The sequence below is a fragment of the Orcinus orca genome, chromosome 10, assembly GCF_937001465.1.
Source record: "Orcinus orca chromosome 10, mOrcOrc1.1, whole genome shotgun sequence".
Taxonomy (NCBI): domain Eukaryota; kingdom Metazoa; phylum Chordata; class Mammalia; order Artiodactyla; family Delphinidae; genus Orcinus; species Orcinus orca.
Genome location: NC_064568.1, coordinates 7,379,484 through 7,407,074, shown reverse-complemented (window position 1 = coordinate 7,407,074; position 27,591 = coordinate 7,379,484). Strand labels below are relative to the sequence as shown.

The following is a 27,591-nucleotide window of genomic DNA, read 5'->3' as shown; positions in this document are numbered from 1 at the left end:
CAAGAATAACAGTGGACATTTACTGGTTGTTCACACTGTATACCAGGAACCACACTCAGCATTTCAGCCCCATGGTTTCATTTCTTTCTTTCCATCACCTCTGAAGTAGGTACAATAATCACCTCCATTTTACAGATAAGGGAACTGAGGCTCAGAGAGGAAACCCACTTATCCAAGGGACACAGCTGGGAAGTGGCAAAGTGGGAATTCTAAGTCCTCCACCACTTCCCCACACTGCCCCCTCGGAGCCTCGACCAGGCTTCCAGTCTGAGTCTCTACTCCAGCCAGCAACCTCCCCTTGGCTAACCTCACTCAGCCCACAGGTAAACACTGAGTACATACACCTGACAGTTGTAACTTGTAATCTGTGTATTCACGTCCTGTGTTTCAGTTCAGGGCTAAAAACAGGTTCTAGATCCATTTAGACTCATGTGAAGTTTCAGCTCCTTCTTTCACTAGATGTGTGACCTTTGGACAAGTCATTTTAACAGATGAACAGTAAATGACATAACGAATGTGAAAGTGTCTAGCACCCGAAAATGGGAAAGACCAGGTAAAGAGTAGCAGAGATATCCTGAGAAGCCTTGAAAAACTGACCCCTGGGACTTCCCTGTTGGCGCAGTGGTTAAGAATCCTCCTGCCAATGCAGGGGACACGGGTCTGAGCCCTGGTCCGGGAGGATCCCACGTGCCGCAGAGCAACTAAGCCCGTGCACCACAACTACTGAGCCCGCATGCCACAACTACTGACGCATACACGCCTAGAGCCCATGCTCCTCAACAAGAGAAGCCACCGCAATGAGAAGCCCGTGCACCGCAACGAAGAGTAGCCCCCGCTCGCCACAACTAGAAGCCCACACACAACAACAAAGACCAAACACAGCCAAAAATTAATTAATTAATTAATTTTTTTAAAAAAGAAAAGCTGACCCCTAACTCCACAAAGAGCCACCTGAGTCTCCCAGCCTACTTAGCATTCGACTCTTCTGGCAAATTCATCCTGTCTCTATTCCCATCCTGAATGTTCCTTTATAAATCCTTGGGCTTTCTAGTTAGACAGACTGAGTTACAATTCTGGCTCTACCACTTACCCCCTGTATGACCTTGGACAAATGACTCTTTCCTTTCAGAGGCTCAGTGTTCTCATCTATGAAATACTCATAGTGGTACCTACCCCATAGGATTTTTGTGAGGATTCAATGACAGTATGCATGTAAATGTTTAGCATATGGTCAAGCATATAGTAAAGGCTCAGAAAATGTTAACTATTTTTTTCCTGATTATTAACAGTGGTAGTAGCTTCGAACCGCCTGCTGATTAAATCCAAATTTTTTGACCCAGTACTCAGAGCCTTGCACACTGTAGCCCCATCATTCCTTCCTGGCCTCTTTCACTGCTGCTCCCCTACGTGGATGCCACACTCAAGCCAGATGTGGCTTTCTCCCCTCTGTGTCTCTCCGTCCATGATCCTCCTCTCCATTCAGAATGCTCTCTCGCAACTCACATCTGTCCACACCCAGCCCCACTCAAGCTTCACCTCCCAACTAAGGCGGTATCCTCCTCAGTTGCCCTGGGCTTCCACAGCACCTAAAGCTGAGCACATATTAGTGCTCAGACTGTCCAGGATGAGGCCTCTGTCTGCACTTGTCTAACCCACAGTAGCCCTCTTCCAGTGGTCACACCTGATTTCCCTTTGTGGGAATTTATCTTTCTCCCCTATCAGTTCATGTGTCCCAGGAATGGGTATGTGGCCGAGACCTTAGACAGTCACACTGATTAATTAAGAGGTAGACACTTGACCAAAGCTAGACAATCAGAATCAGCCCTGGAACTTTTGCTGGAACCATTGAATAAAAGCTCTTTTTTATTCCACAGGCATCGCTAAGCTGAAGCAATGTAAATTCAGAGCTGCTGGTAGCCTTACTTATAACCTTCAAGAGAGAAGTGAATTTAAAAGTGAGCCAACACAGAGGAACCAGGAAATGGAGGTTGACTGATTTTTTTTAATATTTATTTATTTATTTGGCGGCACTGGCACTCGGGATATTCGTTGCTGCATGCAAACTCTTAGTTGCAGCATGTGGGATCTAGTTCCCGACCAGGGATCAAACCCAGGCCCCCTGGATAGATAGGGTGTGCGGAGTCTTAGCCACTGGACCACCAGGGAAGTCCCAAGAGATTGATTTTTTTGGGGGGGTATAATTGCTTTACAAGGTTGTGTTACTTTCTGCTATATAACAAAGTGAATCAGCTATATGTATACATATATCCCCATATCCCCTCCCTCTTGCCTCTCCCTCCCACCCTCCCTATCCCACCCCTCTAAGTGGTCACAAAGCAACCAGCTGATCTCCCTGTGCGATGCAGCTGCTTCCCACTAGCTATCTATTTTACATTTGGTAGTGTATATATGTCAATGCTACTGAGAGACTGATTTTTAATGACGTTATTTGAGCATCTGGATCCATCCGTGCCTGAAGCCAGTGCTCTTGACTTTTAATGTGTGTGAGCCAAAAACACTACCCTCTTTACCTTATTTTATTTATTTATTTATTTTTTTTTTCCGGTACGTGGGCCTCTCACTGTTTTGGCCTCTCCCGTTGCGGAGCACAGGCTCCGGACACGCAGGCTCCGCGGCCATGGCTCACGGGCCCAGCCGCTCTGCAGCATGTGGGATCTTCCCAGACCAGGGCACGAACCTGTGTCCCCTGCATCTGCAGGCAGACTCTCAACCACTGCGCCACCAGGGAAGCCCTTTATCTTATTTTAATTTACTTAAGTCAGCTTGAGTTGGGTTTCTGTCACTTTTCACTGAAAGACTGCTGACCAGTATAGTGATTCACCTAGATGGTAAGCTTCCTGAGAGCAGGGATTGCCCACATGCTGCATGGCATGGCCAATAAACAGCTTGAGTAAATGTTCACTTGAACAAGAACCATACAACAGGCATTCTCTCTTTTTTTTTTTTTCTGTCTGCACTGCATGGCATGCGGGATCTTAGTTTCCCAACCAGGGATCAAACCTGTGCCCCCTGCAGTGGACGCACAGAGTCTTAACCACTGGACCACCAGGGAAGTCCTTCTAATTCTTATCTGATACAAATAAGGCCCTCTGCTTCTCTGCAGTTTCTCTGAGGATGACTGATTCTCACTTTCTGAGTGGAATGATCTTGGTAAAAGAGTTATTCTAGGAACCCCACAGGCCTGAAAGAGATACTTTAAATCCACTAATCTGACTGATTAGTCCCCCCACTGTACAGATGAGAAAACTGAGATTTAAGCTAAAAAGTGGTTGCTTAACACTACATGGTGAGTCACAGGCAGAATTAACTAAGACAACCCTCCCCCACCAGCGCAATCCCATGACTTGTAGTCTAGTGCTCTGGCCTCTGCCCCTTTCTTTTTTTTTTTATAAATTTATTTATTTTTGGCTGCGTTGGGTCTTTGTTGCTGCGCTTGGGCTTTCTCTAGTTGCGGTGAGTAGGGGCTACTCTTCATTGTGGTGCGCAGGCTTCTTATTGAAGTGGCTTCTCTGGTTGCGGAGCACGGGCTCCAGGCGCGCAGGCTTCAGTAGTTGTGGCACGTGGGCTCAGTAGTTGTGGCACACGGGTTTAGTTGCTCCACGGCATGTGGGATCTTCCCAGACCAGGGCTCAAACCCGTGTCCCCTGAATTGGCAGGCAGATCCTTAACCACTGCGCCACCAGGGAAGTCCCTGACCTCTGCCCTTTATTAAGCAAAGTAAGTCAGTCACTTAGCCAGAGCTCAGAAATCTCTAAGTAAAATACAATGAACTGCTCAACTCTGATAACTGCCCTTAGGGGTGGGGCGAAACACAAGGGAAAGAGCACTGGACCAGGAGTCATGGCTAGTTTACTCTATTACTGGCTGTGTGACTTTGGGTAAGACCTTTATGTCTCTAGGCTCAGTTTCCTCTCTCTATGATGGGGGTGGAGGAAGGCAGGGTTTGAAGGAGCTGATTCCTAAGATCCCTGAAATTCTATATTTACATGAGGGTTGTTGAATAGTTCATCAAATCCCCAAGATTAAACCCACATGGATTACAGAGAATTGGATGGATTACAGCGAACTGGAAGGCTAAGAGGTCAGTAACCCATCTGCAGACTACAAATCAAGGTTCAGGATATGGGAGTTCCAGCTGAGCATATATTCTTTCCAGCTCGCCTTTTAAGAGTAGAATGGAAATCACCTTCTGGGTACTGATAAATATGGAGATATGCCCCACATCCTACAGTTCTCCTTTCTCACTTTCTCCAAAATCTTAAAAGACCTCCATCTAAGTCAATTGGAGCAAGCCCACTAGAATGTCCACACTGAATAAATGCTGCCTTCTGCAACGTAGTCCTTTTGGGAGTTTGAACAATCTTCCAACGGGCCAGAAATTCCTCCCAGCATTTGTAACAGTCCTCTTGGGGAAGCAAACCAGCCTCATGATTTTGCCTTCACACCTTGGCTTTCATCTCAAGTGACAGTTCTCATCTTGACCACCCATTGTGTTTTCTTCTTTTTTAATTTTTTAAATTAATTTATTTATTTGGTTGTGCTGAGTCTTAGTTGCAGCAGGCGGGCTCCTTAGTTATGGCTGGTGTGCTCCTTAGTTGTGGCATGCGAACTCTTAGTTGCAGCACGCATGTGGGATCTAGTTCCCTGACCAGGGATTGAACCTGGGTCCCTTGCATCAGGAGCGTGGAGTCTTAATCACTGTGCCACCAGGGAACTCCCATCCATTGTGTTTTCTACACTTGGCCATTTCCAAAAATCATAGTCCTCCTTTAAAAAATGGAGGTTTGGGACTTCCCTGGTGGCGCAGTGGTTAAGAATCCGCCTGCCAATGAGGGGGACACGGGTTCGATCCCTGGTCCGGGAAGATCCCACACGCTGCAGAGCAACTAAGCCTGCGCACCACAACTACTGAGCCCGCGTGCCGCAACTACTGAAGCCCACGCGCCTAGAGCCCGTGCTCCACAACAAGAGAAGCCACCGCAATGAGAAGCCCGTGCACCGCAACGAAGAGTAGCCCCCGCTCACCGCAACTAGAGAAAGCCCGTGCGCAGCAACGAAGACCCAATGCAGCCAAAAATAAATAAATTATTTAATTTTTAAAAAAATAGAGGTTTCCCCTCAAGGACGATGTTCAAGAGTATACACACCACAATCCAAAGACAATTTCCTACAATGTTTTGAGGAGTGGAACCATCAGCAAGTGAGAAAACAGCTTCTTCAGGAGGTCTCTTTGAAGGGGCTGACACTTGTTGAATATCCTGAGGTGCTTATTTTGAAAAACCACCTCTGCTGCATGATCATCACATTTTCCCTTCTCTTTCTCAACCTGGAAGGCTCTAAACGTTTTCCTTCACCAGCCTTCATCGGTCCTCCTCCTCCATCCCTGCCATCCCCTGGCCCAACTGTCCTCAGCCCAACTCTCTTCCCTGCCTGCAATTAGGCAAATGCCCAAGTTGCTGAATCTTCAAAATCTGTCTTCGATTGAAAGGTAGGCAGTGATGGGGGACTCTAATGGATCCTGGAAAACTGTCTCAGCAGTTCTTACTCCCAAAAGGCCCTTCTCTGGTTTTTAGGGCAAGGCGTCTGTCTGAACCAAACATTTCAGAGGGTCCCAGAGACTCATTCCCGCTAGGCATGGCACCAGAACCCTTCCTGCCTTGGTGGGGGTGGGAGGCTGGAGACCTGCTCTCCAGAGGCCCATGTTGCCAGGTGTTGTCAACCACCTACACTTCCAACATTGGACAGACACTACAGACAGCCTTCTCTTAACACCAGCCTCCGTCTTTTCCCAACTTTATAGTTTATAAATTACTCTTCCATGAGTTCTTGGACTCTTCTCCACTGTTTTACAGATGAGGAAACTGAGCCTCAGAGAAGTAAAGTGAAACATCCAAGTTGGTAACGTTAGCAAGTTAAAGGCCACTGTCAGACCTCTTGATTCCCCGTCTCATTGTTTTGTTTCTAATTTTTTAGGTCACGCCGTGTGGCATGAGGGATCTTAGTCCCCCTACCAGGGATCAAACCCGTGCCCCCTGCATTGGGAGCACAGAATCTTAACCACTGGACCACCAGGGAAGTCCCTCATGCTTTTTTCAATGCAACAGAAATTGCTCACACCTAGAGTAACTCCTCATTCAGATAGTTATTTCACTTAAGAGCCAAGGGTCTCTTTCTCAGAGACCCTCAGAAACTCAGACATAATGCTCATCCATCAATAAACGCAATCTGCCCACGTCCAAGCACACAGACCTACAGACCCAGTTCTAAGGCTATGCCCTCTGCCCCAAGGTGTCTCTCTCATAGAATCCCCTCCCCACTGGCTGCTTAGAGTCAGCGAAGGAGGTGTGTCTTTAGACAGAGGAGCAGAATCTGTCTCTGACTCCTCCAAGAAGGGGTCCTGGAAGAAGCCCCTTCCTCAGCGTCTGTTCTAGAAGTCCCACCCCCGCCCCTCCCCTACCTGCCAAGAGCTGCATCCAGGCGCAGATCTTGTAGACCGTGGCCGTGTTGCAGAAGAAGAAAAGAGCAAAGCAGGTGATGCAGCCGAGGATCAGCACCATGGAGAGCAGCACGAAGAAGGCGGCCGCCTTGAAGGCGCCGGACGGGATAGTGCTGAAGTCGGTGAACGAGCCGCGGCAGGTGAGCTCGCGGCCCGCCAGCCCGCTGCCCACACAGTAGTGGAAGAGGCCGAAGTAACCAGGCTTGGGGGTGCTCACGCTGTCGCCCACCCAGTAGGGCTGGATGAAGACCACCACGTTGATGATGGCGAAGCAGATGGTGAAGATGGCCCATAGCACACCGATGGCCCGCGAGTTCCGCATGTAGTGCTCGTGGTAGAGCTTGGAGGCCTCCTGCGAGGGCAGCATGGTGCCCGGGGGCGGGGCCGGCGGCGGCTTGCGGGGGCCGCCGGCCCGGGACCGACAGCCGGGCTGCCGGGCGGGAGCTGGGGACGCACGCGAGAAGCGACCCTAAGCCAAGGAACCCGCGAGGGCGGGGCCTGAGGCGGAGCTGAAGGGACCTGGGGGCTGGTATGGAGGAGCTAGGAGGGGGTCATGAGAGTATCGGGAAGGTGTCAGGGTAGGGGGAGACTGGCAAAGATCTCCAATTCGGGGACATAGGAAGAGGCCATGTGAAAGTTGGGGGGCTGGGATGAGGGAGCTGGAATGAGCACAGGAGAGCTGGAGGCGGGGCGCTAGAAAGTGGTTACGGTGGCGTTGGGGAGGGGGCTTGGGGGCTGGTACCGGCGAAGTAAGAGGGGACCGTGGGGAGATGGAATGGAGGCTGGAGACCGGCAGCGGAGAATTAGCAGCGGGGTTTTACAGGGAGCTCGGAAGGGAATCTGGGGGCTGGTGTTCGGGGTAAAAGGAGGTCTGGTATTGGGTGTCTAGAAAGGGGCTGTGGAGAGGGGGGTGGGCGCTTCTACGAGGGGGTAAGAAAGGGATGTAAGGGGTTAGTGCCAGGGGACTGGGAAGGTGATATGGGGGCTGGGACAGGGAGGGCGAAGTGCAGAAACCAGGATGAGGCTAGAGGGACATCGGGGGCCGGAGCCGCAGGGTCTGAACAGGGGGCAGGGGGGTTGGGAGGGTCCCTCAGAAGACAGGGCTCGGGGGAGCCTACGTTTGGCGGGCCAGGGCTACAGGGAGAGAGGTTTTCCAGGCCAAGGGGACGAGGGACAGGCGCCGGCAGGCAGCCCGAGCCGCGAGGGGCGGGCAGTGGGCAGGGGCTGTCCCCGGGGAGCGGGGGAGCGGCCGGGCCCGGGTAGGGCCAGGGATGGGGGGTGGGGGGCGGCTGCCGCGCGCCCAGGCCGGACGCACGCGGAGGCTGCGGCCGCGGGAATGGGGTGCGGGGAGACCAACCTGGGCCCGGTCCGGAGCAGTGGGTCCGGGACTGCCACGGCCTAGGCGCCGCGGCTCGGCGCTCCGAGCGGCGGCTTCCCGGGCCCAGGCGGCGGCCTCGGCGCGGCCTCCATCTTGCTCGGGCTCTCCCCGGGGCGCGCTCCCGCGCGGAAGCGCGAGCTCTCGGGCACCGGCGCGGCCCGACGGAGGCGCGTTCCTGCCGCCGGCGTGCGGGGCGGAGCGGAACAGGAAAGGGAGCTCGGGTGTCCGCCAGTCCCGGAGAGGGGTCGGCACGGTCCTTGGGGTCCCCCAGCCGGAGCAGTAAGCCCCCGCCACAGTAAGGCCTTCTAATTTGGGGGACCCCCCTCCTTCCGGCCGGAGCTGAGCGATTGTGGGTCCACGCAAAGCCCATGGGACCGCTGCAGGGGCAGAACAGGGTGTTAGTTCACAGCGTTTGAACTGATCCCTTGCTCCCAAATTACCTCGGGTACAGCCTACCACAGTGCCTGTCGAGTGGCACCGTTACGCTTCCAGTCCTTTGGGTCTTGGAGGCGTTGAAGGTTCCCAGAGTCTCCTAGGAAATCGCCAGCACCTCTGGGAGAGGGAACTTCCTAAACTGTTAGCGGCCCACGCCCGCGGTGGGGATTCGTTGGCCGCCGGTGTGTGGAGCTGGGCCTGGAGAGTGGGACACGGGGTGAGTATGGGGAACAGGAGAAAAGGAGGCTGGGGACGTGTTGGTTTCTCTCCCTACACTCTCCCAGTGCCTGGCATGAAGCGGACACATCAGGAGGGTGTGTTAAAGAACGGAGCATACCAGTCCAGGCAGTTTGCGGTTAGGCCCGAGAAAATGAGGGGACACTCCAAGGGAGCCAGTGCAGGTCATTTCTTCCCTGCAGTGAAATACCTTTTGGCTTAGGATCTGCCAAGATGATCTGGGTGGTCATCCAGAAAGTTCTGACTACTACTTAACTGTCTCCGTGACCTTGCACTTGCTCTCTGAACCTCTATTTCCCCATCTGTAAAGTGGGCAGATTAAGCCCCACTTCACAGGTGTTGAGAGGTGGTGAAAATAATCTCTGTTAGTAGGTTCCAAATACTGGACCATACACAGGGATCAGTCTGGTGAAATTTAGATCTATGTGCAAAAAACACACGTAATTATCATCATGTGAGGTTGCCACCTGTCTTTTTTCCCCGGGGTAGAGGGACTGTTTTTTTGTTTTGTTTTGTTTTGTTTCTGAGATGATGTACTTCCTGCCTTCCTGGTATAAAAAATTCGATTTTTTAAAGAAATAGTGATGACAGTTAATGACAGTTGTTCCACCCCCCACCCCCCGCCAGTGGCTTTATTTGGCAAAATAAGAAACAGGCAGTGTTATTTCCTTCCAAAATTAAAAAAAAAAAATGTGCAGTCCCCCACAATTTGGGGACCACAGACCCATGTGAAGTCATCTCACCTGAGACAGTATGTTCAATCAGTTTGGTTTCCCCTTCCACTGGTTCCTTGAAGAGGCATCCAGACAGTCTCCTGAGAACCCTAAGATCCCAGAAGCATGAGCTGGAAGGGGCTGTGAAGAGAGTCTCATTCTACACCTTCTCCCACTTGACAGATGGAGAACAGAGGCCAAAGAGAGGGATTGACTTGTACAAAGAGGTGAGTCCATCCTACCAATTCAAGTGATCAACCTGATTCATTAATTTTTTTCATCCACCCAATAAATATGTGATAGGCTCCTGCAATGTGCCAACACAGCACTATGCTAGGCCCTGGGAGAAGATGGTGGGTAAAACAGATGTGGTCCCTGCCTTCCTGGAGCTCACAGCTTCATGGGGAGACAGAAGGTGCTGAGAAGAGGGGGGAGGGAAGTCATCCTCAAAGGGCACCTCAAAGTCTCCTTCTGTGGGTGCTCCTGGTGTGGGTACTGTTCTGAATATAAGTTACCGGAGCCAGAAGTTCCATCTTTTCTCCTTATTCTGCCATGAATTATTGTCTTTTTTCCTATCCTGCTGAGCCAAGCTAGGCACTCCAGGGAAAAAAAATCACAGAAGTCCACTTACTACTCTCTCTCCAGGGAAGAACTGAGAGTTCTTGCTAAGATGGGCCCCCAGCTCCTCACTGGTTGCTCTGTTCTAGCTCTGCAGAGCGATGACACCCTGGAGAGAGCTGCCTGCCACCCACACCGCTTCTGACATCAGTACTTTGTCTTTAAAGAAACTCCTTTCCCCCTCACTCAGGCCCTGGATTTGGTGAGACTCACCCTACTCCTCTCCAGAACCGGGCAAATGATCAGGCCTGGAGAATGAACATATTCCATTGTTCTAGACACAACGATTGGGTCTGGGTGGGCCCATAGGCCAAGCCAAATAGTTGAGAATGATATCCAGGTCATTTGCTGCAGTTTACGAGAAAGAGATTGTTCCCCGTTTACTGAGTTTGTTGAGCTGGGGCTTCAGCTTCAACCACAGGGGGGCATCTTTGACACCCCAAGCAGAGAGATTGTCTAAGAATAAAGTGAACACAAAGAGAAGCTAAGAAATGGAAAGAGACAGTCCTGGTGACATAATTTGAGCACCTGGATCCATCCATGCCTGAAGACCTGCTTCTGGATTGTTCTGTTAGGTAAACCAATGAATTCAGTTTTTGTTGAAGCCAGTTTGTGTTGGGTTTTTGTCACTTCCGGTCAAAATAGTCCCAAATAATTTACCTACATCTCCCCCAACCCGGACTGGTGTACTGGATTATTTACATTGTAGAAAAATGCCTGAAAGGGTGAGCTACTCCTGACATATTGGAACCCAAAGGCAAAAATTTGAGGTGCATCTCTGCCACTGTATGACCTAGGACAGTGATGCTACTCCTCACAGCCTCATTTTCTTCATTTATAAAACAGAGAAAAACATCCTTCCTTCCTACAAATGTTATGAGGATCAAGAGAGAGAATGCACGGAAAAGAGCTTTGTAAACTGAAAATGGCTTTATAAATGTAAGTGATTGTCATTAAATTTTAATAAGTGGCTTGCCCAAGGAGTAGAAATTACAGTGGTATTGGAAAGGCACTCTCAGAGCTATAAGTAGCTGGGACAGAATGTCTCCTCGTTTTCAAGACTAACCTTGGGGAGTCTTCCTTTCCTACAGAAAGGAAGTCTGAGAACTCTCCACAGGAAGAACAGAACAGAACAGTTGTGAGCTCAAGTTGGGAACTTTAGACCATAAGGCAAAGATGATCCTGGACCTGGATGAGAGAAGCCCCCAGGGCACTTCCAGCCAACATCCTAGCAGAGAAAGGTTTGTGACTTGTCAGATACCCTTATGCCTAAAGTAAACGTTCAGTTACCTTGAACGGTTATTAAGCTCTTACAGCATTCTAGCTCCCCTGATCTTTGCTTTAGATATATTATCTCATTTAATCTTACAACAACCCTAAGAGGTAGTGTTATGGGCTGAATTATATCCCTCTCCCCCACCCCCAAATTCATATGTTCAAGTCCTAACTCCCAATACCTCAAAATGTGACTATTTGGAGATAGGGCCTTTAAAGAGGTGATTAAGGTAAAGTGAGGTGATATGGGTGGGCCCTAATCCAGTATCACTGGTGTCCTTTTTTTTTTTTTTTTTTGCGGTATGCGAGCCTCTCATGTGGCCTCTCCCATTGCGGAGCACAGGCTCCGGACGCGCAGGCTCAGCGGCCATGGCTCACGGGCCCAGCCGCTCCGCGGCATGTGGGATCTTCCCGGACCGGGGCACGAACCCATGTCCCCTGCATCGGCAGGCGGACTCTCAACCACTGCGCCACCAGGGAAGCCCACACTGGTGTCCTTTTAAGAGGAGATTAGGACAGAGGCTAGATGATGACCATGGGGAACATAGCAAGAAAGGAGCCACCTTCTGAGGGGCCTCAGAAGAAATCAAACTTGCTAACACCTTGATCTTGGACTTTTAGCCTCCAGAACTGTGAGAAAATAAATATCTGTTGTTTAAGCCACGCAGCCTGTAGTATTTTATAATGGTAGCCCTAGCAAACTAATACAGACGTGAACTGTTTTACACATGAGGACAATGAGGTATGCCCATTTTACAGACGAGGACACAGAAGTTAAATTACTTCCCCTGGGACTTCCCTGGCAGTCCAGTGGTTAAGATTCTGCACTTCCACTGCAGGGGGCACAGGTTTGATCCCTGGCTGGGGAAGTAAGATCCTACATGCCGCGAGGCATGGCCAAAAAGCAAAAAAATTACTTCCCCAAAATCACACCTCTAGCAAGTGAAACAGCTGGTATTTATCCCTAGGTAGAGCCCACATTCTTAACTACCATGCCGTATAGATTATTCTGTAGAGTGGATTCAATTCTTCTCAACCACCCGGGTTTCCTTTTTATTTCCGTATCATGTGGTTACTGGCATCAGACCATCTGGGTGCAAGTCTCAGCTCTTCATTCCTTGGATTATAAGCTGTAAGGATGCTACATGCTCACCGTCCCATGGCAGAGACCAAGAGAATAGGCCAACGTATCCTCAGAGAGATGAAGAGTTTCTTTTTTTTTTTTAATGGCTGCGTTGGGTCTTCATTGCTGTGTGCGGGCCTTCTCTAGTTGCAGCGAGCGGGAGTTATTCTTCGTTACGGTGCGCCGGCTTCTCATTGCAGTGGCTTCTCTTGTTGCTGAGCATGGGCTCTAAGTGTGCAGGCTTCAGTAGTTGTGGCACTAGGGCTCAGCAGTTGTGGTTTGCGGGCTCTAGAGCGCAGGCTCAGTAGTTGTGGCACACGGGCTTAGTTGCTCCATGGCATGTGGGATCTTCCCGGACCAGGGCTTGAACCCGTGTCCCCTGCATTGGCAGACAGATTCTTAACCACTGCACCATCAGGGAAGTCCGAAGAGGTTCTTAATACTTTTAAGAGCCTGCGGTGAAAGTTATGCCTGTCTTTCTATGGTTTTCTTAAATCCCCCTCTTTTCTTTACAATGGTTTGAATTAGTTTTCTGTCTCATGTCCCTGAAAGAGTCCTAAGGAAGGCCATTTCTTTCTCTTTCCTCCCTCAACCTCACACATTAAATCTTGCTCTTTGACTTGATAATCAAGTCATTCATTCCTTCAGCCACTCGGCTAGTAAGTGTCAGTGACATCTTCTACTTGACAGGTCCTTTGCTGTGCAGTGGGGACACAAAGATGAGGAAGACCCAGTCTCTGCCCTGGAGGAACTCACTGCCTAGTGCAAGAACAAGGAAACAGATGGAGTAGAATTAGAATGACAGAGGTTCACTCAGAGATTTTCAGAGCCATGTGAATGGGCTCGCTGGAGCTGTGATATTAAATGAGTCATTCAACTTTTTCTTTTTTTTTTTTTTTTTTTGGCGGTACACGGGGCTCTCACTGTTGTGGCCTCTCCCGTTGTGGAGCACAGGCTGTGGATGCACAGGCTCAGCGGCCAGGGCTCACGGGCCTAGCCGCTCCGCAACATGTTGGATCTTCCCAGACCGGGGCACGAACCTGTGTCCCCTGCATCAGCAGGCGGACTCTCAACCACTGTGCCACCAGGGAAGCCCCATTCAACTTTTGGAATCTCAGTTGTTTCATCTATAAAGAGCACATCGTTAAAAAGTATGTATTCTTTCATGGGTGATGAAATAATGGGCTCTGTACTTGAAACAAACTTTACATGTGAAGAATTTGTTCATTCAGTAACAAGATGCCTTCATAGCTGTACCATGTCTCACCTGGGAAGTATCTGTTTTATTCAGAACTCTTGGGTTGCAAATGACAGAGACCCAATAAAAACTGGCATAAGCAGGAATAGGTTCCAGTAGGATCCAGCAGCTCATGTGATAGGGTTGGGAGTCAACATCTACCCATGGACCCTGCTTTCCCATCCATGGTTGGCTCCATGCCCAAGCAAGATCTTCCCAAGCCATGGCAAGATGGGTTTGCTAGCTTTGTGGTCAGAGAATGTGGTCTGTGTGATATTCATACTTTGGAGTCTGTGGAATATCCCTTTGAGGCCTAGTACATGGTTCATTTTCATAACTGTGCTTTTAAAGAATATGCTCTCCCTGTTAATGGAAGGAAGTTCTTTCTATGTCTGTTAGCTCAAGTCTGTTCATTGCATTGTTCACATTTTGTAGATTACTCTTTTTTTTTTTTCCCTGTCTGCTTGATCCATGCATTTCTGAGAAGTGTGTTAAAATCTCCCATTATTGGGACTTCCCTGGTGGTGCAGTGATTAAGAATCTGCCTGCCAATGCAGGGGACAGAGGTTCGAGCCGTGGTCTGGGAAGATCCCACATGCCACGGAGCAACTAAGCCCGAAAATGTTGGGGAGGAAAATCTCCCATTATGATTGCTGATTTACCAGTTTCTCCTTGTGAGTCTATTGATTTTTTACTACATATATTGAGACAAAGTTATTATTATAGATGCATACTAGCATTCTTTTGACTAGTATTTTCCTGTAGTATAGTCTTTTATCTTTAGTCTTTCTGTCATTATGTTTTTGGAGTGTCTTTTGTAAAAATCAAAAAGCTTCATAAAAAAAATCCAATATTAAAGTCTCTGTCTTATAATAAGTAAACATTGATCTGTTTACATTTATTGTGATTATTGATCAATGTGAACTTATTTCTACCATCTAATTTTGTGTTTTACATTTACTATGCTTTCTCTATGCATCTTTTTTCTCCTTCTAAGCCTTCTATTTTAATGGTTTAGTTTTCTTATTTTTTTTTTTTTTTTTTTTTTTTTTTTTTTGCTGTACGCAGGCCTCTCACTGCTGTGGCCTCTCCCGTCGAGGAGCACAGGCTCCGGACGCACAGGCCCAGCGGCCATGGCTCACGGGCCCAGCCGCTCCGCGGCACGCGGGATCCTCCCGGATCAGGGCACGAACCCGCGTCCCCTGCATCGGCAGACGGACTCTCAACCACTGCGCCACCAGGGAAGCCCGGTTTAGTTTTCTTTATTCTTGATTTTGCTTCTCTTAGTTTGGAAGATCTGTAATTCATACTTTGTGAGACATTTCCCACGAGAATCCTCTTGGTTTTCAATACCAGAACATCACACAACTTTCTTATCTCTCAACGCAACATTTTCTGGCCCATATTTTCTAAATAAGAAAATTTTATATTTACATCCCTAAAACTCAGCACAATGTTTTAAACAGAACTCAGTGTAGGAAATAGCTCAAGCAATATTCCAGCCACTATTGGTAGAATATCAGAATGAAGTGTTCTTTGTAAATTGTGCCTCCACATCAACAAAATGGGTGTGCATCTGAGATGTTGGTGCTAAGGGAAGTATCATGGTATCGGGGCTGTTACACACAAGGCTCTCGTTTGCTAACAGCAGCATCATTTGTTTGGTGGTTAGGAAGCAGTGGTTTCTGGTTTTGCTTCTTGTGTGTAGTAAAATATACATAACAAAACTTACTCTTTTAACCATTTTTAAGTGTACATTCAGTAGCATCAAGTACAATCACAATGTGCAACCATCACCTCTTCAATTTTCAGAACTTTTTCATCATCTCAAACAAACTCTGTACCTATTAAACAATAACTCCCTATTTCTTCTGTGTCCCCCAGCCCCTGGTAACCTCTGTTCTACTTTCTGTCTATGAATTGGCCTATTCTAGGTACCTTATCCAAGTGGAATCATACAATATTTGTCCTTTTGTGTCTGGCTTATTTTCCTTAACATAATGTTTCCCAGGTTCATCCATGTTGTAGCATGTACCAAAATTGTATTCTTTTTTAAAGTTATGATTTCATTTTATGTATATAATATATTTTGTCTATCCACTTATCTGTTGATGGACATTTGTGTTGTTTCTACCTTTTGACTATTGGGAATAACACTGCTATGAACGTTGGTGTACAAATAACCATTTGAGTCCCTGCTTTCAATTCTTTTGGCTATAAACCTAGAACTGAAATTGCTAGATCATATGGTAATCCTATGTTTAACTTCTTGAGAAACCACCAAACTGTTTTCTACAGCAGCTGCACGATTTTGCATTCCCACCAGCAGTGCCAAGCGTCCTAATTTCTCCACATCCTTGCCAACACTTGTTATTTTCTGTTTTGTTTTAATTGTCATCTTACTTGCTCTGAAGTAGTATTTCATTGTGGTTTTAATTTGCATTTCCCTAATGACTAGGGATGTTAAACATCTTTTCATGGACTTATTGATGTTCGTACATCTTCTTTGGAGAAATGTCTATTCACAGCCTTTCTTCATTTTTGGATTGGGTTGCTTGTTTGTTGTTGAGTTGTAGGAGTTCTTTATATTCTCAGAATATTAACCTCTTATCAGATATATGATTTGTAAATATTTTCTCCCATTCAGTGGGTTGTCTTTTCACTCTCTTGTTAGTGTCCTTTGATGCACAAATGTAAATTTTGATGAAGTCAGATTTGTCAATTTTTTCTTTGTTGCCTGTGCTTTTGTGTCATATCCAAGAAATTATTGCCAAATACAATGGCGTAAAGCTTTTCCCCTGTGTTTTTTTCTAACATTTTTATAGTTTTAGCTCTTATGTTTAGGTCTTTAATCTATTTGAGTTAATTTTTGTACATGGTGTAACGTAAGGGTGCAACTTCAATCTTTTGCATGTGGCTATCCAGTTGTCCCAGCACCATTTATTGAAAAGACTGTCTTTTCCCTCATTGAATGGATTTTGGCATCCTTGTTGAAAATCAACTGACCATATATGTGCGGCTTTATTCCTAGGCTTTCTAGTCTATAGTCTGTTCTGTTGGTCTGTATGTCTATCTTTATGTTGGTACTACACTGTTTGAAGGAAGCAGTGGTTTTAATCATATTAAATCTTTTGTTTTTTCATTTTTTTCTTCCATTTTAATGAACACTTACAAAGTACAAAATATACTATCTTTTTGGGGGGGAACATTAGGTACTTTTTTTTTCTCCGTCATACAGTACATGAATCTCAAGGGTTTTGTGTTTCTTCAAGAAAGAAAGAAAGTGTGAGGGCCTGCGGTACAGGGCTGCCTAGTTTTCCCCTCGCCCAGACCTTGGGACAGATGTAAGTGCCGCTGCTACTGCTGGTTAATCATATTAAATCTTAATACAATAGACTGTTGCTTGTGTACAGGTGTTTCACTGTATTTTATTTATGTTTTAGGAAATTGTTTGAGGTTTGGTGTTGACACATCATGCATTATAATTTTTCCCGTTTAAAATAATGGGAACTACACTTCCTTCTGGTCTGTGTTTTCACACAGAACATCTGATTTCTAACACAGATTACTGATGTTAAGCAAGAGATGCCTGTATTTTATTTCTACCCTTTATTGGTTACCCCTACTTTTTTTTTTTTTTTTTTTTTTTTTTTTGTAGTACGCAGGCCTCTCACTGTTGCGGCCTCTCCTGCCGTGGAGCACAGGCTCCGGACGCGCAGGCTCAGCGGCCATGGCTCACGGGCCCAGCCGCTCCGCGGCATGTGGGATCTTCCTGGACTGGGGCACGAACCCGTGTCCCCTGCATCAGCAGGCGGACTCTCAACCACTGCACCACCAGGGAAGCCCCAACATAGATCTTTTAAAGCATAGGCTCATCCAGAAAGAATTGCCAGAGGATTAAAACTCGTGCTGGGTTCAATCAAAAATCACCACTGGAGTGTGAAAGGAACTTTCCTAATTAAGCAATTCTAGAACATTCCCAACTCTTGACTACATGAGCAGTGGTGGGGAACCGTCATATCCGGGCTTGCTGGTAAGATGCCTTCTCCACAGACAGTGACCAGGGTGGCCTGGAAAAGTGCATAGTGGTCTGACATGGAGCAACGTACCTTGGTGTGCTGTACCCCACAGTGGGTGGGTATCAGCGAATGCCACCCAGGAGACTCGAGTATCCCGGAGCTGCAGCGCTTTAGAACAGACTGAAGATGTTTACAGTGAAGGGTAAAGAATGTGCCATCTAGTTTAGTTTCATTGCAGCTCATATGTGGAAACTGGATAGACTGGGCAGCTGTCCATCCACTGGGGGTCTGGATATCTCACTCCATGTGATACTGACCAGGGTTCTTGGCCTTCCTCAATCAATAGAAATTGATCAGAGGCCAGACAAGAAATTCAGGCAAGGCCAGAGGTATAATTTAGATACAATAAAATTCATTCACTTCAGTATTGACAGACACATAGAGTTCTGTGTGACCACTGCCACAATTAAAATACAGAACAGATCCATCACTCCCCAAAATTCCCTACTTTCCCTCTGATGTAGGCTCCTCACCCCACCCTAAACCCTGGACAAACACTTGTTTGTTTTCTTGTTTTTATTTTTAATTTTTATTTTATATTGGACTATAGTTGATTTACAATGTTGTGTTAGTTTCAGGTGCCCAGCAAAGTGATTCAGTTATATATATATATATATATATATATGTATATGTATGTATATATTCTTTTTCAAATTCTTTTCCCATTTAGGTTACTACAGAATATTGAGTAGGGTTCCCTGTGCTATACAGTAGGTCCTTGTTGGTTATCTATTTTAAATATAATAGTGTGTATATATCAATCCCAAACTCCCACCACTTGTTTGTTTTCTTTCCCTGTGGGTTTTGCCTTTTCAACAATGTCACATAAATGGAATCATGCAGTATGTACCGTTTTCAGTCTAACTTGTTTAAGTTGGCATCATGCATTTGCAATTCAACCATTTTGTTGGGTGTATCAGTAGTTGGTTTCTTTTAGTTGCTACGTAGGGATCCATTGTATAGATGAACCGTAGTTTATCTATCTGTTCACCAATTGAGGGCCATTTGGATTGTTTCCACATTTTGAAAATTATAAATAAGGCTACTCTAAACATTCATGTATAGGCCTTTGTATGAATATAAGTTGTCACTTCTCTAAGGTAAATACCTAGGAGTGAGATTGTTGAGTCATATGATAAGTATATATTTAACTTTATAAGAAAATGACAAACAGTTTTCTAGAGTGGCTGTACTACATTGCATTCCCACCAGCTATGTATAAGTGTTCTAGTTTTTCCTCATCTGCACTAGAACTTGGTACTTTTTTTTTTAATTTGAGCCATTTGAGTGGCTTTTAATTTACATTTCCCTAATGACTAATGATGTTGGGCATCTTCTCATGTGCTTATTTGCTTAACTAGTGAAGTGTCTGTTCAAATCTTCTGCCCATTTTCTGTTGGGTTGTTGGTTATCTCATTATAAAATTTTCAGAGTTCTTTATATATTATGGATACAAATCCTTTGTTAGATATGTGTTTTGTGAATATTTTCTCCTAATTTGTAGCTTATCTTTTCATTCTCTTAATAGTATCTTTTGAAGAGCAAAAGTTCTTAATTTTGATGAAGGCCAATTTATCAATTTTTATTTTATGGATTATATTTTTTATATAATATCTAAGAAATTTGTGCTTGATCTAGGTAATAAAAATTTTCCTCTAAGTTTCCTTTCAGAAGTTGTATAGTTTTAATCTTTACATATAAGTCTATCATCCATTTTGAGTTAATTTTTCTTTATGATGAGAGGTTAGGGTGAGGTTCATCTTTTGCATATGTACATCCAATTGTTCTGGCACTACTTGTTGAAAAGACTTTTTTCTCCTTTGAATAACCTTTGTACCTTTGTCAGAAATCAATTGAATCACATTGAGATACCTCTTCACAACGACTAGGGTAGCTAAAATTAAAAAGACAGATAATAGGGCTTCCCTGGTGGCGCAGTGGTTGAGAGTCCGCCTGCCAATGCAGGGGACACGGGTTTGTGCCCCGGTCTGGGAAGATCCCACATGCCGCGGAACGGCTGGGCCCGTGAGCCATGGCCGCTGAGCCTGCGCGTCCGGAGCCTGTGCTCCGCAACGGGAGAGGCCACAACAGTGAGAGGCCCGCGTACCGAAAAAAAAAAAAAAAGACAGAAAATAAGTGTTGATGAGGATGGAGAAATTGGAACCCTCATACATGGATAGTAGGAGTACAAACTGGAGGGAATTCCCTGGCGGTACGGCGGTAAGGACTCCGCAGTTTCACTGCAGGGGGCATGGGTTCCATCTTTAGTTGGGGAACTAAGATTCCGTAAGCCGTGCAGCGTGGCCAAAGAAAAAAGAATACAAAATGGAAAGAAATTTGGAAGTTTCTCAAAATGTTAAACATAGTATTATCATATGACCCAGCAATTACACTCCTCACAAAGGAGAACAGTGACTAGGTTATGACCTCAAATCTGAGACATAGGAAGGCTATAAAAAGCAGAGGTGATTGCTCCTGGGAAACTCCCAAAGACTAGCAGATGCCATAGAAACACATTCCCACGTTTGTTCTAACCTGACCATCTGGAGCTTTACATACCCTAAACATACATAGTTTAACTTAATTTGAGGGCAAGTGAGTGCTCTCCATGTGTTCCAAGCTCAAGGTCTTCCTAAGAGAAATGAAAGCATATATACACACAGAAACTTGTGCATAGGGATTTCCCTGGTGATCCAGTGGGTAAGACTCCGCGCTCCCAATGCAGGGGGCCGGGGTTCGATCCCTGGTCAGGAAACTAGATCCTACATGTGTGCTGCAACTAAGAGTTCGCATGCCACAGCTAAGGAGCTCGCGTGCTGCAACTAAAGAGCCCACAAGCCGCAACTAAGGAGCTTGCCTGCTGCAACTAAGATCTGGTGCAACCAAATAAATATTTTTTTAAAAAAAATTAAGAATGGATAAATTCCTAGAAACATACAACCTGCCAAGACTGAATGATGAAGAAATAGAAAATCTGAACAGACCGATAGTAAGGAGATTGAATAAGTATTCAAAAATGTCCCAACAGGGCTTCCCTGGTGGCGCCGTGGTTGAGAGTCTGCCTGCCGATGCAGGGGACGCGGGTTCGTGCCCCGGTCCGGGAAGATCCCACATGCCGCGGAGCGGCTGGGCCCGTGAGCCATGGCCGCTGAGCCTGCGCGTCCGGAGCCTGTGCTCCGCAGCGGGAGAGGCCACAACAGTGAGAGGCCCGCGTACTGCAAAAAATAAAAAATAAAAAATGTCCCAACAAAGAAAAACCCAGGAACAGGTGCCTTTATGGGTAAATTCTACCAAACATTTAGGGAAGAACCAATGCCCATCCTTTTCAAACTCTTCCAAAAAGTTGAAAGGGAGGGAATACTACCAAACTCATTTTATGAGGACAGCATTACCCTGATACCAAAGCTAGATCAGGATACTCCAAGAAAAGAAAATTACAGACCAATATCCCTGATGAATACAGATGCAAATATTCTCAGCAAAATACTAGCAAACTGAATTCAACAGTTCATTAGAAGGATCATACATCATGATCAAGTGGTATTTGTCTCTGGGATGCAAAGAGGGCTCAACATATGCAAACCAATAAATATAATACACCATATTAATGGAATGAAAGATAAAAACCATATAAGTATCTCAATACATGCAGAAAAAACATTTGACAAAATTCAACATCCTTTCATGATGAAATCTCTCAACTGATTTGGTATAGAAGGAACATACCTCAACATAATAAACGCCATATATGACAAATTTATAGCTAACATAATACTCAGTGATGAACGGTTGTAGCAAAGATTAAGGATTCTCAACTTTGTGACTCAACAATGACAGCAAGGAACCAAGAACTTTCCATCTTTCGTCTCTGCATTCCATCTGTAATATTCTTTATTATGGTCACAAGATGGCAGCAGCAGACATGGCCATGCCCCGAGTAAAGGAAGGGGGCATTTCCTCTCATGCCTCTCTTTATATTAGGGAGGACAATCTTCTCCAGAGTCCCTTTGCAAACTTTCCCTCAGTTCCCAATGGCCAGGACTCAGTAACCTGCCTATATCCACAAGAGAGGCTGGAAAAATGTATGTGAGCATTCTCCACTCTCTGTAGTGGTAAGTGGGCTCTGCCAATGGTGAAGAAAGGACAAGTTGTAGTTGGAAATGGTTTTTTGGTAGGCAACATTTCCAAACAGTTCTAGGAGTGTAGACCGGGAGAAAAGATAGTTTGTTACCAACTCAGTCTACCATATAGGCTGAAATTCAGTATTACTTTTATAATTAGAATACAATAGGACTAATTTACTTTTTAAAACTCTGTCCCAAGAATCCCAGCCATTTTACACAGGTGCACCCCTGCTGCAGTCCATGGTGTACACCTTGACCTGTGAGGGGAGTCAGTCTTTAACTCAAGTGAGTTGAAACTTCCAGATCATTAACTTCTTTTCCAAAAAATCAAAACTTCACTACGCTTCCTTATAGCTGATACCTTATGAAAAAAGTGATAATTTATCTTAAAGAAAGATTGAGGAGTCAAAATAGTTATTTTTCTCACTTGCAGTATAAACTTAACAGCTATAGTTTAATTATGGATAAGATGGACATTTCCAGTGAATGTGTTATGATGAGTTCCCAGGCTTGGCTTGACTTCACACTGCTTCTCTTCTCTGAATGTCTTTTCTACATTCCTATGAAGGATAATTCTTATTCCTATAAACAGCCAACGCTGGATTTTTTTCTGAAGTGTCAAATATCATCCTGGTTTGGAAAAAAAATTTAAAAGGACCAAAGAGCTATACAACTAAAAGAATCCCAAAAACAAAATTTAGTTTACTAATAAAAAGAAAAAGAATCCCAGCCATATTGACTAACCTCCCTGCCATTCTCTCGAGGAAGAAATCCAACCTATTTAGAAAGCCCAACTGATTTGAATGTCATTTTGTGCAACAAGGAAAAAACAAAGAAAACGTTTGTTCTTGACTGCCATGTGTTGGGTCTGTATAATATGTATTGCCTTTAATCCTTTTGATGACCAATAACAAAGATGCCAGTGTCCCCACTTTACAGATGAGAAAACTGAGACTTAGAGAACACAAGTGCCTTGCTCGGGCATTCCCTGGCTGTCCATTCACTGCCAGCCCGGGTTCAATCCCTGGTCTAGGAACTAAGATCCTGTGCAGCACAGATGGGAAAAAAAAAAGTGCCTTGCTCAAGGTTACACAGCCTGGAAACCCAGCACAGTCTGGTCTGCCTGACTCCAAAGACCATGCACTTTTCTTTGGGGATTCATCCCAGTTATTTGTAAGGATAGACTCAACAATCAGAAATGTAATTTCCTGGGCTTCAACTGGGCCAAAAAAAATCCATCTTGAAGTCAGAAGTCTTGAGTGGGGCTTGTTATTAAATAATCCACCAGACAGGCCCTTGATTAGCAATAATGAAACTCTACCCAGAATCTTTCTGGGGATACCATTTGGCAATTTAAAAACATATATTTACTTATTTTGGCTGTATCAGCTCTCAGTTGCGGTGCTCAGGCTCTTCGTGGTGGCACGTGGGCTCCTCTCTAGTTGTGACGCACGGGCTCAGTAGTTGCAGTGTGCAGGCTTAGTTGCCCCATAGCATGTGGGATTTTAGTTCCCCGACCAGGGATTGAACCTGTGTCCCCTGCATTGGAAGGTGGATTCTTAACCACTGGACCACCAGGGAAGTCCCACCATTTAGCAGTATTAAATAGAGGGCATATATTAGTCTGGCTGGAGAGTTAATTCCTTCTCTGATTCAGGCAGGTGTCCTGGGAGAGATGTCAACTGGGAACTCAGCCTCCTGGTTCAGATTTTCTGCAGATGAGATTCCAGAAGAACAAATTTTGCCAGAGCATCTAAATTGCTCTTCCTTGGCATTCCACCCACTGGATTGCTGTTTACCCTCTGCCTTCCCTACAAGATGGTGAATAGCAAAGCTCAAGGATCCACCACTCACTCCCAGGCCTTGCCTGGTGCCTGGCACATAGTAGCACTCCATATAAACTTGGTTAATTAGTTGATTGATTAACAAATCATTGAAAGTGGTAGCGTTCTCCTCCTATACTGTTGGTGGGAATGTAAGTTGGTGCAGCCACTGTGGAAAACAGTATGGAGGTTCCTCAGAAAACTAAAAATATGGGACTTCCCTGGTGGTCCAGTGATTAGGACTCCATGCTTCCACTGCAGGGGGCACAGGTTCCATCCCTAGTCAGGGAACTAAGATCCTTCATGCCGTGCGGCACAGCCAAAAAAAGGGGGGAAAAAAAAGAAAACTGAAAATAGAATTATCATATGATCTAGCAATCCCACTCCTGGGCATATATCCTGACAAAACTATAATTCAAAAAGATACATGCACCCGTATGTTTATAACAGCACTATTCACGATAGCCAAGACACAGAAACAACCTAAATGTCCATCAACAGATGAATGGATAAAGAAGATGTGGTACATATATGCAATGGAATATATATACAATGTGATACTACTCAGGCATAAAAAAGAATGAAATAATGCCATTTGCAGCAACATAGATGCAACTAGAGATTATCATACTAAGTGAAGTAAGTCAGAAGGAGAAAGACAAATAACATATGATATCATTTTTTTTTAAATGTCCATGGTATCTTTTTTTATATATAAATTTATTTATTATATTTATTTATTTTTGGCTGCTTTGGGTCTTCTTTGCTGCATGCGGACTTTCTCTAGTTGCGGCGAGCGGGGGCTATTCTTGGCGGCAGTGTGCAGGCTTCTCACTGAGGTGACTTCTCTTGTTGCAGAGCACAGGCTCTAGGTGCGCGGACCTCAGTAGTTGTGGCACACAGGCTCAGTAGTTGTGGCTTACAGGCTCTAGAGCGCAGGCTCAGTAGTTGTGGCACATGGGCTTAGTTGCCCTGCAGCATTTGGGATCTTCCTGGACCAGGGCTCGAACCCGTGTCCCCTGCATTGGCAGGTGCATTCTTAACCACTGCACCACCAGGGAAGTCCCCATATGGTATCATTTATATGTGGAATCTAAAATATGACAGGGGCTTCCCTGGTGGTGCAGTGGTTGATAGTCCGCCTGCCAATTTAGGGGATACGAGTTCGTGCCCCTGTCCGGGAAGATCCCACATGCCCAGAGTGGCTGGGCCCGTAAGCCACGACCACTGAGCCTGCACGTCCGGAGCCTGTGCTCTGCAACGGGAGAGGCCACAACAGTGAGAGGCCCGCATACCGCCAAAATATATATATATATATATACTTCCAGAAATTATGAAATGTATTTATAAATTTACCAATCCACAAAATACTAGTGTAACAGATTGCTTACTTCTTAGTTTTAAATAGGAATTAAGGATTCTAAGGGTTAAGAATTCTAAAACATGTAGATAATTAAAACTACTAGAAATAATACAGGAAACTTCTCTATGTAAGGAATGTAGGATGTGTTTTTTGGTGAGAAAAGGTGCCTTTTGAGTAATCTGCCTGGAAAGTGAAGATTTTGTGTCTTATCAAAATAATTTACTGTACTTCGTGTTACCTTTATCAGGTTTTTGATTACTTAAGAAAATCCTGAATCTTTTTTTTTAATGAATTTTTTTTTTTTTGTAGTACGCGGGCCTCTCACCGCCACGGCCCCTCCTGCTGCAGAACACAGGCTTCAGACGCGCAGGACCAGCGGCCATGGCCCACGGGCCCAGCCACTCCGCGGCATGCGGGATCCTCCCAGACTGGGGCACGAACCCGCGTCCCCTGCACCGGCAGGTGGACTCCCAACCACTGTGCCACCGGGGAAGCCCATTTAATGAAAATTTTTGTTCATTGAGCTCAAATAAAATCAGACATGGAGGCTACTGCTGATTGAACCAAACCAGCACTGTCTTATCAGCTACAAGAGGGCTTTTTCATTTTTTCATTTTTCCTATTTGCTTGACAGTTCAATGAAGTTATTAAAATAAAACCTAAATTTTCTTTATCAAACCACAAAAAAGTCATCATCCTGTTCCATGTCATAATTGAAAATTATTTACACTATCCACCCCTTTCCCCAAATGTACAAAAAATTTAACTTATTGCCAAATGCTAAGCTTTATTTATGCAATGTGCACTTAGATTATAACATTTTAGTCACTAGAGTTATCATCCTTAAATCTGAAAATTTTTAACAACACTGAAAAAATATTGAAGAATGACAGGCATTAGAGACCAATTACTTTAGATTATGCTTTTGATGAAGAGAAAGTACTCTAAAATTATATGTCATTCTGTAACAGGGAAGAGTTAAATTGGACTCCATGTTGGATCTGTTTCTTTGACTTTAACCTTTGCTCTTCATTGCTTTCTTTATTATAATCATACATAATGGCCTGCCTCAGGGAACCCTGCCCACCTGTGAATGGCTGCAAGAAAAAAGAAACTAACACATCCCCTCACCAAGGCTCGTCATTCCAGGAGATGTTTTGCAAGACTGATGGCCCTTCTACTTTACTTCCACACTGCCTCTCCCTCTCTATTCTGCCTTTTTACTTTACTTCCTCACTGCCTCTGCCTCTCTGATTCTATAACAGAAACTGGCATCCAGACCCAGATAAAATGGTTTTTCAGAGACACTAGTCTGCCATCTTCTCAGTCTGCCTTCTTTCCGAATAAAGTTGTATTCCTTGCCTCAGCACCTCATCTCCGATTCGTTGGCCTGTCATGTGGCAAGCAGAGAAAGCTTGGACTCGGTAACAAATTTGGCGAGCCAGCCAGGAGACTTGCAGCTCGTGGCTAGCCGGCCCGGTCAGGGAATATTGGGGCAAGGCCCTAGCAGCTGCCAGGACCATTTGTCCCGAGGATCTTCCCTTCAAAGTTCCCTGAAGCGGCACCGGCTACCCCAGTGCTTGGCAGCTGAAGCAAAGAACCGACAGACTTCAATTTGGGTAATGACGGTTCCATCTGGGAACTTCAGTGCCAATCTGGGGAACTTCAGTTCCATTTGGGACTACGAGTCGACAGACTCCATTCAATTCTGAAGGTTAAGTTCCTCTGGTGTGCATGCTGGGAACATATTCCCCCTCAATCTGGGCTTTTCCTTTACGGTACAAGCCAGTGTGGTTGGGGTTCCCTGTTGGAGGGGGGGAATTGTTGTTGGACTCTACCTGATTCTGGGAGCGGGTTCACTGGGAACTAGTTCGTTGGTTTTGTAGGGTAAGTCTACCTGATCTGGGAACTAGTTCGTTGGTTTTGCTCTTGGTTTTGTTTTGGTTTTGTGTGCATTGATGCTAGAATTTGTGCCTTTTGTGTTGGAATTTGTCTGTGTCTTTTGTGTTTTGGTGTAGTCAAACTGATAAAAATGGGAAATACTTCACCTATCCCGAAGGAAAACCCTTTGGGGCATATATTAGATAAATGGGCAAAACATAGCCGGGAGCCTATGACTAAGAGAGACATGATATACTACTGTAATAGGGTATGAACCCAATATATGTTAGGATCAGAAGAACGATGGCCCCTGAATGGCTCACTCAATTATTATATAATCTCGCAGATCGAAATGTTCTGCAAAAGAGCAGGGAAAAGAGATGAGATTCCATATATAGGAGCATTTATGCTATTGCATCAGGAGGAAAAGGAGTCATAGGACTGCCACCTTATAGTGCTGTGATCTGAAAGGAAACCCAAGGGGGAGAGGGAGAAAATGAGAGTGGGGACATGTTATTTCAAAACTTAGCCCCCACCCCAGCCTACCCAGCTCCCCCAGTGACCGAGCAGGCTACACTGGCAGTTGTTCCAAATGTCCCCACCCCCATGCTGCCAACATATTCACTGCCTCCTGTTTCCCCTACCCATTGGAATCAAATAGAAGTTTCTGTGGTAACACCCGGGGCACAGCGACCTGGTTTAGTATCACCATCTAAGACCCTACAGGGCACCCAATTTGGACTGGGAGGCACTTCTGCAGCAGGGCAATTTCCCTTGCCCTAATATCC

The 27,591-nt window shown here is 45.6% G+C and overlaps 1 protein-coding gene and 1 long non-coding RNA gene across 5 annotated transcripts in view; one reads left to right on the top strand and one right to left on the bottom strand.

Annotated features, from left to right (window-relative positions):
* Positions 1-8,002, bottom strand: part of LHFPL4 (LHFPL tetraspan subfamily member 4) — a 44,777-nt gene extending 36,775 nt beyond the window's left edge. The window contains exons 1-2 of one of the 2 annotated variants that reach the window (XM_049716088.1): positions 7,875-8,002; positions 6,479-6,961 (exon numbers count right to left, since the gene is read on the bottom strand). In XM_049716088.1, coding sequence (XP_049572045.1) covers positions 6,479-6,884 — 406 coding nt within the window. In that variant the 5' untranslated portion in view covers positions 6,885-6,961; positions 7,875-8,002. Of the gene's footprint in view, positions 1-6,478 lie in introns of both variants that reach the window. The other variant, XM_049716089.1, reaches the window with a different exon arrangement.
* A 49-nt stretch (positions 8,003-8,051) lies between these two features.
* On the top strand, positions 8,052-25,612 carry LOC117203202 (uncharacterized). Of its 3 annotated transcripts, none has more exons than XR_007479742.1 (5): positions 8,052-8,190; positions 9,464-9,507; positions 10,990-11,139; positions 12,987-13,447; positions 25,232-25,612. It is a non-coding gene; the product is annotated as an uncharacterized LOC117203202 (long non-coding RNA). The 3 variants fall into 3 exon arrangements; XR_004485871.2 differs by lacking the exon at positions 12,987-13,447 and adding an exon at positions 10,745-10,837 and having other exon boundaries at positions 8,064-8,190; XR_007479741.1 differs by lacking the exon at positions 12,987-13,447 and having other exon boundaries at positions 8,064-8,190.
* Positions 25,613-27,591: the final 1,979 nt, after the last annotated feature.